The sequence below is a fragment of the Pipistrellus kuhlii genome, unplaced genomic scaffold (genome assembly GCF_014108245.1).
Source record: "Pipistrellus kuhlii isolate mPipKuh1 unplaced genomic scaffold, mPipKuh1.p scaffold_m20_p_3, whole genome shotgun sequence".
NCBI classification, from domain to species: domain Eukaryota; kingdom Metazoa; phylum Chordata; class Mammalia; order Chiroptera; family Vespertilionidae; genus Pipistrellus; species Pipistrellus kuhlii.
In genome coordinates this window covers 43105498-43119783 of record NW_023425529.1, presented here as the reverse complement: position 1 = coordinate 43119783, position 14286 = coordinate 43105498, and the positions used below count along the sequence as shown (strand labels likewise).

The 14286-nt window shown below is 40.2% G+C and overlaps 1 protein-coding gene across 11 annotated transcripts in view; it reads right to left on the bottom strand.

The window, feature by feature from the left end:
• Nucleotides 1-14286, bottom strand: part of DIP2B (disco interacting protein 2 homolog B) — a 226795-nt gene that overhangs the window by 80939 nt on the left and 131570 nt on the right. For all 11 annotated transcript variants that reach the window (XR_004991050.2, XR_004991051.2, XR_004991052.2 and 8 more), the window contains one exon: nucleotides 12631-12759. Coding sequence is in view for 6 of the 11 variants with exons in the window: in XM_036456024.2 (XP_036311917.1) it covers nucleotides 12631-12759 (129 nt within the window). In the remaining 5 variants the exon portion in view is untranslated. The remainder of the gene's footprint in view (nucleotides 1-12630; nucleotides 12760-14286) is intronic.

The following is a 14286-nucleotide window of genomic DNA, read 5'->3' as shown; positions in this document are numbered from 1 at the left end:
TAATAAACATTTTCACTAATCAGCTCCTGGCTCTTAAAGTGTTTTACTTCTGTGGGCTGGCCTATCACTGCTGGTAGAGAAAGGGATGGTTAGGTGATTTTTATTTATCATTTGTGTTAAAATATAAGGGCTGATGTTACTTGTTCGTCACTTTGGCCACAAAAGAATTCAGTTCTCCACTGAATGTCTAATTGGAATCTCAAAATTAACGTAACTCTTGATTCTCTATTCCTACCCCCAAACTCACTTTTCATTTCTACAAAAATCAGACCATCCTATACACAGTATTTTGGATTCTGCTTTATTATTATTATTATTATTATTATTATTATTATTATTTAACTCTTACACAATCCTACTGAGGTAGGTAACAAATGAAGTGAATTCCTAGTTCCCCAAAATGTCTTCTCCTCAAGCAATGGGCCCAATCCACATGTAAACCATCCTTAAAGGCCTGTCTATGATATACAAATACACCCCTTATAAGGCTGGAACAAGCAGATCCTTTGGGGCGTGGGGTAAACTCTGCATCAAGAAACTGCAGGTCCCTAGAGTTGAGTCACTTTAATGACACTGCCTTAGAAAGAAGAAAAGTCCTTGAAGCTCAAGGTGGAGCTCTCCAGAGCTCTCTCTCCCTTTCTAGAGATTTCTCATTTATTCCTTTGTTTCTATGACATACCCTAGGTATTTAAGGTAACCTGAGTTGTCCTGTTTCATTCAACAGCAGCAACAACAAAAAGTCTCACTAATTTAACTGGAAACATCTTTCTGGGTAAATATAGACACCTACAATAATTTTAAGGGCTGCATGGTATTTCACTGTATGATGTGCCATAATATGTTTAAGCAACCTTACTTCCAATTTTTTGCTATTATTCAAAGCAACTATTCACTGCAAGAATAATTCAGTATCTTCACTTTATCACACACAATCAACCCAATTTCCTTAAGGTTAATTCCAACAATTGCTGAGGTATACAAGATTTTCCTCTTACATAGCTACAGTATATTGCTTAAAATCCAGAAATTAAAAATATATAAAATTGCTGAAACTGGTTTGGCTCAGTGGATAGAGCCTCGGCTTGGGGACTGAAGGGTCCCGGGTTCTATTCCGGTCAAGGGCATGTACCTTGGTTGTGGGCACATCCCCAGTAGGGGGTGTGCAGGAGGCAGCTGATCGATGACTCTCTCTCATCATCGATGTTTCTAACTTGCAATCTCTCTCCCTTCCTCTCTGTACAAAATCAATAAAATATATTTTAAAAAAATAAAATAAAAATAAAATAAAATAAAAATATGTAAAATTATTATCTAAACCACAACCTATATTCCAAGTTAGCCAATTGTCCCAATAATGTCTTCTATAGTTTCTTTGCCTTTTTCCATGATCTGGGACCCAATACAGAACCACACATTTAGTTGTCATGTCTCTTTATAACCAGGAATAGTTATATTGCAGAATGTCCCTTAATTTTGCTTTTGTTAATACTTCTTCATAATTACTCAGACTGTGTATTTTGGCAGGAAGACCACAGAAGTAAGGTGTCTTCTTGAAATATAATGTCAGGATATATCTGCCTTATTACTGGTGATAGTAACTTTGATCACTCAATTTAGATGGGTTCTGCTAAGTTAATCCACTGTAAAGTCACTATTCTTCCCCTTATTTAACTTATGGGTGAATACTTTTGAGACTATACAAGTGTTATATACTTCATTAAACTTTCACCCACTAGTTTTAGTATTCACTGATGATTCTTGACTGAATCAAGTATTTCTATAATAATTATGAAATGATGGTTTTAAAACTCCATCATCCCTTCTGTATTTATTAGTTGGTATTCTAAGAAATATCATAATGGAGATGAAAAATTCCTGTTGCCTAGCATTGTAGAGCAGCACACTACTTTCATGTTTGTGGTGATGTTGGTATAAACAAACCTACTGTCCTACCAATCGGATATAAGTATAGCACATACAATCATGTATGATACATAATATCTGATAATGGCAGTAAATAACTATGTTATTGTTAACATGTATTTAGTATGCTGTTATTTTAGGTTGTACTCTTTCTTATAAAAAAAAGTTTGCTGTAAAATAATATGCTGTGTTACCCAGGCACCTCATACATTTTGTGTTTACTGTGTGTCTTTTCTTTTTTAATTTAATAAATCTTTATTGCTCAGATTATTACAATTGTTTCTCCTTTTTCCCCCATAGCTCTCTTCTAACCAGTTCCCACCCCACCCTCTGCCCTTACCTCCCTCCCATTGTCCTCATCCATAGGTGTACGATTTTAGTCCAGTTTCTTCCTACACCCCCCCGCCACCTTTCCCTCTGATAATTATCAATCTACTCCCTTTCTTTGCCCTTGATACTATTATATTCACCAGTTTATTCTGTTCCTCAGATTTTTAATTCACTTGATTTTTAGGTTCACTAGTTGATAGATAGGTATGTATTTGTTATTCATAATTTTTATCTTTACTTTTTTCATCTTCCTCTTCTTAAAGCATACCTTTCAGCATTTCATATAATACTGGTTTGGTGGTAATGAAATACTGGCTTTTTCTTATCTGTGAAGCTCTTTATCTGCCCCTCAATTCTGAATAACTTTGCTGGGTAGAGTAATCTTGGTTGTGGGTTCTTGCTATTCATCACTTTGAAAATTTTGTGCCACTCTCATCTGGCTTGCATAGTTTCTGTTGAGAAATCAGCGGACAATAGTATGGTGCTCCCTTATAGGTAACTTTTTCTCTTGCTGCTTGTAAGATTCTCTGTCTTTTGCTCTTGGCATTTTAATTATGATGTGTCTTGGTGTGGTCCTCTTTTCTAGAAATTCTTGAAAAACCTTATAATCATAGTTTTGAACTCTATATCCAGTCTTTTGTTCCACTTCTTTCTTTTGAGATCTGTTTCCTTGTTTCCTCATTTTTGCTGCTTCCCTGAATTGGTAGGGTGGCTTTGTGTGCTTGGTGTCCTGTATAGGCTGGTGGGTCAGCCTCCCCAGTTATCTGCGATAGACACTCTTGGTGCTCCCCTTTGTGGACTGCGTGTACAGCCTTGTTGTAGTTAAGTCTTGATTGTTGTTGGTATCACTGAAAGGAGTTGACCTCCAGGCCAATTGGCTGTATCAGCTGTGTCTATGCCAGGATACCTTCTGAATTGGTGACAGCCTTATAGGATCAGACTTGCAAAATTGCAAAAGCCTCTGTGCTCAGCTTGAATGGGGCAGAATCTCAGGGCTGAGCTGATAGTCTTGGCTTCCTGTCAGCCTTGCCCTTGTGCAGGCACCTCAGACCTCTGCTTTCCATGGATCCCCTGAGTTTCCACCTGACAGTCCAGATTCCCCCTGCAAGAGCTTAGGTGCCCTAGGGCTTGCCTGGAACTGGATTGGGCCTCTGTATTAATATTTTTTAAAATATATTTTATTGATTTTTTACAGAGAGGAAGGGAGAGAGATAGAGAGCTAGAAACGTCGATGAGAGAGAAACATAGACCAGCTGCCTCTTGCACACCCCCGACTGGGGATGTGCCCGCAACCAATGTACATGCTCTTGACCGGAATCGAACCTGGGACCTTTCAGTCCACAGACCGACGCTCTACCACTGAGCCAAACCGGTTTCAACTGTATTAATATTTTTAATCCCAGTGCTGTAAGAACTGGGATTCAGTGCAGTCAGGAGCTTCTGACTCCTTCCGCTATGGAAAGGCTGCGGCAACCTCCGCAATCAGACCTCTGTGCACGCACTCGGTCACGTGCGTGTGCCTCTCGACCCTGCTCACTGCAGCTCCCAGCTCCCCCGAGTCTCCAAGTCTCTGGGTGCCTTTCTCTACAGTTCAGACTCCACCCATATGAGTCTGGGTCCATGGTGTTTTGGCCGGGGCTGGGGTTCAGTGCAGTCGGAACTTGGGGTTCAGTGCAGTCGGGGACTTCCTTTCCCCTCCTGCCAGCCAGGCACTCAGCCATCTTTCCTGTCTGCACGTGTGTCTCCCTACTTCAGTGCTTTGTGGCTCCCCTGATCCGTGAGCCTCTCTCTCCTTCTTTCAAGTGGTAAAATTTCCACTCAGCCAGCTTTCCTGTGGTTTTGGATGATGTCCATTCTGTCTTTTAGTTGTTGTTTTGAAATTGTTGTGCGAGGCAGCAGTTTAGGTGCTTACCTAGGCCACCATCTTGGTTTCTCCATTTACTGTGTATCTTGATTGTATTATTTACTCTGGCTTTGATATAATCTCATGTTGTTTTGTACAGTAAATATGCTGTACAGGTAGGCTATAGCATATAGCCTAGGTGTGCAGTAGGTTATACCATATAGGTTTGTGTAAGTGTACTCTGATGTTTGTATGAAGATAAAATTGCCTAACAATGTATTCTCAGAACATATCCCTGCTGTTAAGCAGTGCATAACTGTATATCAATATGGACTTATTGATTCTCATTTTATTCCTTGACTATTCTATTATGATTGCTAGTTATTTTGATGCTGTGCTAATATTATCCCAAAGGAGCCCCTTCAAACCAACTCTTATGTCCTTTTGACATATTCCTACCATTTTGAGCAATTCTTTATTTTCTGGTATAAGATGTTCCAGGCTCATATGGTATGTTCCCTGATCCAGCACCAAAATTATTCATTTCTCCAAGGGGCCTTGGCTCTTCTTAGTGGAGAATAGTTCTTAGAATATATAGGGGGTGAACAGGCTGGCAGGTGAGCGATTGGGAGCCAGCAGTCAGACATCCCTTAAGGGGTTCCAGATTGGAGAGTGTACAGGCTGGGCTGAGGGACACACACACCTGTGCACGAATTGTGTGCACCGGACCTCTAGTCCAATATAATAAAAGGCTAACATGCAAATCGACCAAACATGGAAATGGCCAGTTGCTATGACACACATCGACCACCAGGGAACAGACTCTCAATGCAGGAGCTGCCCGCTGGTGGTCAGTGCACTCCCATCTGCGGCAGTGTTAAGGATGTCCGACTGATAGCTTAGACCCACTCCTGGGTCTAAGCTGTCAATTGGACATCCCCTGAAGGGCTCTCAGACTGCGAGAGGGTGCAGGCCGGGCTGAGGGACAACTCCCCAAGTGCACAAATTTCGTGCACCAGGCCTCTAGTTATAAATAATGATGCAACAAAGAGCCTCATGCAATTATATTTTTATACTGATGAGAGTATATGTTCGTGGTAAATTCCTACAAGTGAGACTCCTAAATAAAAAAAGTGAATATATTTTTAATTTTGTTATATCTTGCCAAATTCCCTTCCAGAAGAGTTTTATCATAGTACCTTACTGCCAGTAATATACAGGATACACAAAAAACAGGCTTAGGGAATGAACAGGTAGTTTATAGAAGAAGCACAAATGGATAACAAACATATCCCCAAATGCCTAATCTCATTATTGATAAATAACACTTCTACCAATAGGGTAGGAGTGTTCATTTTCTCACATCTATAGATAGCAGCACATCATTTTTTTCATCTTTCTTAAAAAGATAAGCAGGAAATGGTATTGTACAGTTTTATAGTAGCTGCTCCTATTCTTGGCTTGTTTTTATTAAGTGTTTAAGACATGATACATAAGTGGCACAGCTGGGCTTTAAGGAACAAGGGAAGAACAGGACATCAAGCACCCTTTCCTATTAGGACATTATTTTACTCATTTTTTTTCTTTTGACTTTTTTTTTTTTTTCTAGGATATTATTTTAGATAGACAAACAGATATATACATATATTAGAGTATGGGTGCATGAATTCGTGCATGGGTGGGGTCTGGTCAGCCTAGCCAGGGGAGGGACATGGTGGTTGGCTAGCCTGCCTGCTGATCAAACTCCTGGTGGAGGGGACAATTTGCATATTAGTCTTTTATTACATAGGATATACACTGAGTGGCCAGATTATTATGTGTTCAGAAATCTGGCCACTCAGTGTATATATAGACAGACTAAAAGGCAGATGTGTGGTTAGGTTAGGTCAGTAAGTAGAAAAGTTCACTTCAAGGAGTTACCTGCAAGCCAACAAAGCCATGCCATTTTTGCCAAGTTCTGAGATACCGACCACTTTAACATTAAGACACAGGACCACTATTAAGCTCTGTAATATTAGGATACCACATTAATTTTGGCACAACTCTGTGTTGATGGGGAGGCGTAGTGAAATTTTAATTTTACATTTCACATTCCCCAGTTTTTACAAATTGTGGTTTTGTTTTTTTAAGCCTGTGATATCTATAAAGCAAATGGTGCACAAAATTTGTGCACAGTTGGGGGACGGGGGTCCCTCAGTCCAGCCTGCACCCTCTTTAAACTGGGACATCCCCCTTACAATCCAGGACTGCTGGCTCCCAACTGTTCGCCTGCCTGATTTCCCCTAACCACTCCCATGCCAGCCTGATTGACACCTAACTGCTCCCCTGCCAGCCCTATTGCCCCTAACTGCCCTCCCCTGCTGGCCTGGTCACCCCTAACAGTCCTCCCTTGCAGGCCTGGTTCCTTCTAACTGCCCTCCCCTGCCGGCCCGGTCACCGCTAACTGCCCTCTCCTGCTGGCCTGATGACCTCCAACTGCCCTCCCCTGCAGCCTGGTTGCTCCCAACTGCCCTCTCCTGCCGGCTACCTTGTGGTCCACATGGGAGCGGCCATCTTGTGTGTTGGAGTGACAGTTAATTTGCATATTACATCTTTACTATATAGGAAGCATGGCTGGCTATTCATCCTTCAAAATGGTTCAGACTTTACTCTTAACAGTACCCAGTGCCCAGGTTCCTTCCCTGGTCGTCCTCTCTTCCATGCTGCCTCTGTAACCTGTATAAGGATTTCTGTGTTTTCATCTGTGTTTCTCTAGCATATAAACTGTGCTTGACTCATAGGAAGTCTATAATAAATGCTTGCTGAACCGGATACGATTACCTTCCTTGGTATGAAAACGTATGTTAAGATAGAAATAACATGGTCTCAGAGTACCAGTGGCAGCCACCTTAGCAAATGTCACTAGGTCAGAGACCAGATTTGGACAGAGACAAGCAAAAGTTCTAAATTAGGATGACAGAGGGAGTTACTATTGCATTTAACTCCCAGTATTAAGCCAGAAGAATCTATACTAAGAGTAAAAATCAATAAAAACAATAATTGGTTTAAAGTTTTAAATCATTTATCCATAACTATCACTTTAAAAACTTCTGCCATTTTTTGTTTAAAATTAATATACATACATTTTATGTTACATGTATCTTGTATTTTACAACAATAAGAAAACTGGGAAAATATATATATTGGAAAAAGATCTAAACACATATAATACTAAAGTGAAAAATTTCCCAAAACCACCACTTCCCAGAAATAATAGCACCTCAATAGTTTGGGGTATATATCTTCCCAAGTTTCTGTATCTTTATACATACTAATATATGGAATTATTATTATTACTATTCACAAAATTGGGACATATTGTACACAATATCTTGCGTTTAAAATATATTTTGTACATCTCTCCATATCTACCTCATTTTTTTGTGAGCCTTCACAGAATTTTTAAATCAGCTTTCATAGAATTCGATTGTATGAGTACTAAAATTCATTTAATCATTGTATTACTATAAGCAAAACTACAACACACATACATATATAAATACATATTTTTATCTTTGTACACATATGTAGATGTTTCAAATAAATTCCTAGAAGTGAAATTTCTGGGTCAAACAAAGTGTATGAAGATTGAAAGTGTAAAAGGTATTTCCAAACTGTTGCACTATCACTTTAAGACCACAATATTAACTTATTCTTTTTTAAAAATATATATATTTTATTGATTTTTTACAGAGAGGAGGAGAGAGGGATAGAGAGCTAGAAACGTCGATGAGAGAGAAACATCGACCAGCTGCCTCTTGCACACCCCCTACCGGGGATGTGCCCGCAACCAATGTACATGCCCTTGACCGGAATCAAACCTGGGACCTTTCAGTCCACAGACCGATGCTCTACCACTGAGCCAAACCGGTTTCGGCAATATTAACTTATTTTTTAGCTCTGAAGTAAAATATTTTCTACTGTATTTATATTTATTATACTATTTCAGTTTCCCTGAGGTTTATTTAATTTAGTTGAAGCAATTTGCCACATTTAATTGAATCTATGATGCCATTTTAAAACATAACCTGATTTTAGTTATGTTGAAATATAAAAAGCATCCCTTTTTATATTAAATGTTTCTTAGCTGTCTTAGAAAATAAATAATTAATTGCTTATACTTAGAAAAAGCACTTACTCAATAAAAGAACAACTCAAATGCTCACACTAAACAATTAAATATACCTTTCCAAAAGTTTATTTTTACATAAGATGAAACGTGACAGCAAACTTGCTAAATCTAGGGAATTATTCACGTTAAACAGGCCTTTAAAGGCCCACCTGAATAACCCTTGTCTGCCACAAGGATTCATATCATCAGACCATAGAACAAATAAAAACTCCAACTATTTTCTAACACGATGAACCCAGGCTCATAAACGCATGTGAAAAGATGTTCACAGTTACTGTATCAGCAAAGCCTCTTTTTGTAAGAACAGACTGCTCCCTGTTAACTGGATTTGACTCATTCACTAGCACACAATTCCTCTTGATCTTTGATAAGGAAATCACTTCCGAAGTCCAGTCCCCAGACACAGCTACCTTTGGACATCTCTGCCAGAAGCACAAGAGAGCTAGGTATCATTTTCTAGCACTAATGTTTGAGGTGATACTAATACTCCTTTAAAGTCCTTTTGGCTTTTGTTTTGTTTGATGTGGCTAATTGTTCAAAAGATTAACATTAAAGGACTTATCACAATGACAATCAGGCCCTGGCTGGGTAGCTCAGTTGGTTAGAGGTCCTCTGAATACCCCAAGATTATGGGTTCAATCTCCAGTGAAGGCAAATATAAGAAGTAACCATACTATCTATCTCTCTATATTAAAATCTAATATGCAGATTGACCCCGCGGGAGTTCGCCTGCAAGACCGATGACTCGCATGACGTGCACTGACCACTAGGGGGCGGTGCAGAACAAAGAAAGGCCCAGCTAGCAGCCAGAAGGCTGTGATCAGCCCTGATCACCAGCCAGGCCTAGGGATGCTACCTGTGCACAAATTTTGTGCACAGGGCCTCTAGCGAATATATAAACAAGTGGAGCCGAAACCAGTTTGGTTCAGTGGTAGGGGGTCGGTCTGCGGACTGAAGGGTCCCAGGTTCGATTCCGGTCAAGGGCATGTACCTGGGTTGCGGGCACATCCCCAGTAGGGGGTGTGCAAGAGGCAGCTGGTTGATGTTTCTCACTCATCAACGTTTCTAGCTCTCTATCCCTCTCTCTTCCTCTCTGTAAAAAAAAATCAATAAAATATATATTTATAAAAACAACAAGTGGAATAACAAAATAGATGTTTCTCTCTAAAAATCAATTAAATAAAAAAGAGAAAAGAATGATTATCAGAACACTTTCCATTGTGTGTTTTTCTACACTTGTGACTGAAACGTGTGTAGAAAGGTGCATCATGCCTTGATTTGCAGGAAAAAGAGATACTAAAATGTCACACAGACGTTGGCTAAGCACAGAAAGAAGAATAGAGCAGATGATCTAAACTCTGCATAAATATAAGCCATTTATACCAAGTCTGAAACATGAAACTGTCTATGTTATTATCATTAGTTGAAATGTCATAATAAGCCACCACCAAATAAGAGAGAATTTTTCAGTCCCTCTTTCGTCTCTCAGTATGTATCTTTCTCCCTCTCTCCTCTAAGCTCCAAGGGCCCTTCTTTTGCTAAAACCTGTTTTCTGAGGCCATTTCGTCTAAGGCTCACTTCTATCTTTGTGACTTTCTAAAAAACTTTCAGAGAGAGAGAGAAAGAGAGAGAATTTTCCCTGTTGAACTTACTGACATCAATATTAAATCCTTTTTGTGTACCCATCACTTTACTCAGTATTCTTGTGATTATCACTATACATATTTTATGTTCTTAAGCTATTTTTGCATGTGACTTGTAAATGTAACCCTTCATATGAAAAGAGTGGCAAAGAGTTAAGTTGAATTCACATCAAATTCTGTAACTTAATTTGCTCTACTTCTGTTACTACTGTTGGTTTCTTCTTATTCATGGAAGCCACAATTCTCAGAATGTATTGAACTTTTCTTGGCTACTTAGTTGAATAATTTCTAATATATGAAAAAAATGTGATTTTCACCAAAATCCATGCTTGCATACTTCCTCTTTTCTGATCCCTTCTTGATAGCATTGTAGTCCTCTCACAGCTTTCAATATCTTCAGGGTTTTTAAATAACCCTTTCTTTCCTACTTTACCTCCTCTTGCTCAAAAACCAAAAATTATTGGCATGCTTGAGAAGCCGTGTGTAAGAGGTCTAGCTGACAGTCCCAGCTGAGCCCTACCTCATATCTACCCTAAAAAAAGAAGTCCAGTGAGACAATTATTCAAAACCTATTAAATCCTCTTCAATATCCCTGTACCTAACCAAACATTGAACAGTCTGCTAGCCAGCATCTGATTCAAAAACTACACTTTTAGGTATTTGGGGTAAATGTGAAAAAGAAAGAAAAAATATAAAAAAATGGGGGTTGGGAGAGGAGATAAATGGTGATAGAAAAAATAAAATAAAAAGAATAAAGTTTTTAAAAAAGAACAGCAGTTAGAGATCACAGTTGGTTTTGCTAAGAGGAGGTAAAACTTTTACACTACTGAATGAGTTCACTAAAGCCTTTTACTGTATGTCATCAGCTTGGACATAGGCTATAGAGAATCATCTTTTGGTTCTTTACTAACCCTTTTATTATATCCTGTCAAAACGAACAAAGGAAACCAAAAACCAAAGACAAAACACTCCTAGAGAAGGCCAGGATGAGAGTGGCAAAGACTAAAACCCTCTTGACATTGCTACTGAACCTGGTCTCCAGCCTCAAAAACAACACCGGGTTCCTGGGAAATCAGACTTGTGTCCTAGCAACAAACAGGAACTTCTGATATACTTTTCTATTTTTTTTAATCCTCCCCCCCAAGGATGTATTTTCTATCGACTTTTGGAGAGTGGAAGGAAAGGGGGGGTGGGAGGAGCCAGCCAGCCGACAGACTGTCAGATATCTATGTGAGAATGACACAACAACTGATTGCCTCCTGCAGATTCCCCGCTGGGGCCTCAGGGATAGAACCTGCAATCCTTGGGTGTGCAGGCTGACACTCTTACCAATGAACACACACCAGTTAGGACATACTCTTCTACATCCAGCATTACCTCCCACAAATCCATTTTTAACTAACAATTACTTTCATTCCTTCCTTTCTTCAGCTTATCCTCTTAACTCATATATGCTAAGCCCTGTGCCAGGCATTGGGACACAGTGGTGGCAGAGCATACTGTCTACAGCTGGAACGAGTCACTAGAACAAACACGAATCTGATTAAGTACCATACTGCCCTGCTGAAAATACTTCAATGCTGTTCAAGATTTCTTCAGATTTGGTCCCTGGTAATCTTGCTAGCCTCCTCTCCCACCTCCTTCAGGGCTCTGATTCTAAGTTGCAGCCATAAGGAATTGTTTACAGGTCTACTTTCTCATGCTATTTCCCTTTTACTGGACAACTCTTATCTTTCTGCCGTGACTCAGTTTAGATGTGGTGTTCTCTGAGAGAGCCTCCCGTTTGCTTTCGGCCAATTAGGTACAGAGGAAAATTCGGCTGTGGCATGCAGCCACTGGTTTTGTTTTTTGTTTTTTATTGAATACTTCACCCTTCCTTCCAGTGTGAAAATATATTTCTAATAAAATCAGCTCACAAAATGGCTGCCGCAGCTCTGCATCCACATCTTTTAGCTCATTTCTCTGAAGCAGTTTCTGAGAGGAGGCAGCGAACACCCTGTTTTTCAATGTAAAAAATGGTTAAGGTAACTCTGGCTGGCACACGTGAGTCAAAAACCTAGGGAAAGCAAATCTGTATTCCAGCTCATCTCCTAGCACCATGAATGTGCTGCAGAGACTGTCACAGGCAGCAAGCAGAAGGGGATGGGACAGGCTCGCTGCACCCACACCCCCCGAGGATCTCTGATGTGCTCACCAGTCCTGGATGTGGGGTGGCAGGAGCATGCTCCACTGCCAGCCACAGCATGTCGCCTTTCCCTTCCCTTGGGTACTTTTTAGGTCAAAAGAAATAAAATTTAAGAATTTACTAGTTTGAAATTGCATTGTGAGTTTTTGTTCCAGGTCCATCAGTTAATTAACAGCTTTGGCGAACACAGAAGGACCTGCCTCTTCCAAGAGTCCACTGAGCTCTCCCCATATACCACCCGTGTGACCCTAGCCCTCTGCTTTTTAGTTAGTTATTCACATTGCCTTTGTACTTGTCTGGTTCCCCATCTGCCCCGGAGCACAGAAATATCTTATTTGCTGCTGTATCCCCAGTAAATACTGAGTATCTTAGTACCTGGCACGTAACAGGCACTCAATAAATGACTGATGAATGAATCAATATAGACCTGTTGGTACTTCAAGGAAACAGGACAAACATTAGAAGCTCAGAGAATACGCAGTTCATACGAAGTCAGTAAAAACTATGCCACTGACAACTTCCAGTTCCTTCTCACCTGATCGATATCGCTCATCCCTGGCTCCCCCAGATCGAGATCGGTGGTACTTGGAAGGAGCGGAAGTTTGAGCTGCAGATGGAGCAGGTGTCTGGTTTCTATGTTCTTTCTGTGCTGCTGAATCAGTTTCTAAAAAAGGAAGTTTGGAAGATGGTTATCCAATAACAATAATAGCTAACATTTTCTGAGCACTTCACATCATTCCCACAACACTCTGAGGTAGTTTTATTACCCCATCTATAGTAATGGGTTAGAGAGCTATAATATACCAACAGAAAAATGATAAAGACATCCAGGTAAAAAAAAAAAAATCACATTAGAGCTATAACTGTGAATAAGTGATAGGAAAGAAATAGCAAAATGATCTACATAAAATGAGTAAGACATTCCAGAGACTGCAAGAACTGGTGGGGCAGATACAAGACCCCCAATCCTACATATAGTACAAAGAGCAGCTTGCAGAGCCTTAGCCTCCCCAAACATAAGTTACTCCAAATAAACAGATCATTTAAGCAAAAGCAGGGTGCTTATTATGCAAACATAGCTGCAAGTCATACTTAGCAGGCCCTCTTCCAACTGGAGCCACACCTGAACTGGTCCTTTCCAGTCCCTGGTCTGTTTCCTTATTCTGCCCTCTTAACATTTACTGTCTCATGAAGAACATGGGGAAGAGCTCTAGCCAGTTTGACTCTGTGGTTAGAGCATCCTGCCCATGGACTGAATGTTTGCTGGTTTGATTCCGGTCAAGGGCACAAACCTTGGTTGCAGGCTCAATCCCTGACTCCAGTTGGGGTACATGTGGTAGGCAACGAATCAATGAAGCCCTAACTGGTTTGGCTAAGTGAATAGAGCATTGGCCTGTGGACTGAAGGGTCCCGAGTTCGATTCCAGTCAAGGGCACAATCCTGGTTGCCAGTAGTGGGTGTGCAGGAGACAGCTGATTAATGATTCTCTCTCATCATTGATGTTTCTCTCTCTCTTCCCTTCCTCTCTGCATGCCACCCGCTGGGGATTGAGCCCTGGGGATCAAGCTCGTAACCCAGACATATGCCCTACCCTGGAATCGAACCGTGACCTCCTGGTTCATAGGCTGATGCTTGGCTGGGCATGTCACATCATTAAAAAAAAAAATTATTGGCATGCTTGAGAAGCCATGTGTAAGAGGTCTAGCTGACAGTCCCAGCTGAGCCCTGCCTCCCATCTGCACCCTCCCCCACACCAGGCACCAGATGTGAGTGAAGCCATCTTGGGCCTTCCAGACCAATCTGTACACACCAGGTGAAAGCACTTAGCGACCCCAATTGGCACCATGAAGAGCACAAAAAATCACCAACTGAGGCCTGACCCAAATCAGAAGATATAATGTAAAGGTTATTATTTTTTTTTAAAGTTTGATTATTTTTTATACATGGTTTTTAAGAATGCAAAAGAGTAAATTTTAAGAAGCTCTCCACAAAAGTGCTTTTATTAATCTATATAGAAATGTTTTATTTTTTATAGTTCCTGGTAGCTGAAATTTTTATTACAAAATATTTAACCAAGCAGAACTTATTTAACACTGAGATTTTGAAAGATGATGTCTGAGGTTGCAAACTGAAAGCCTAAATTCTCTTGATAATCTACTTCACAGAAAAGTTATACTGAAGTCTTAATATT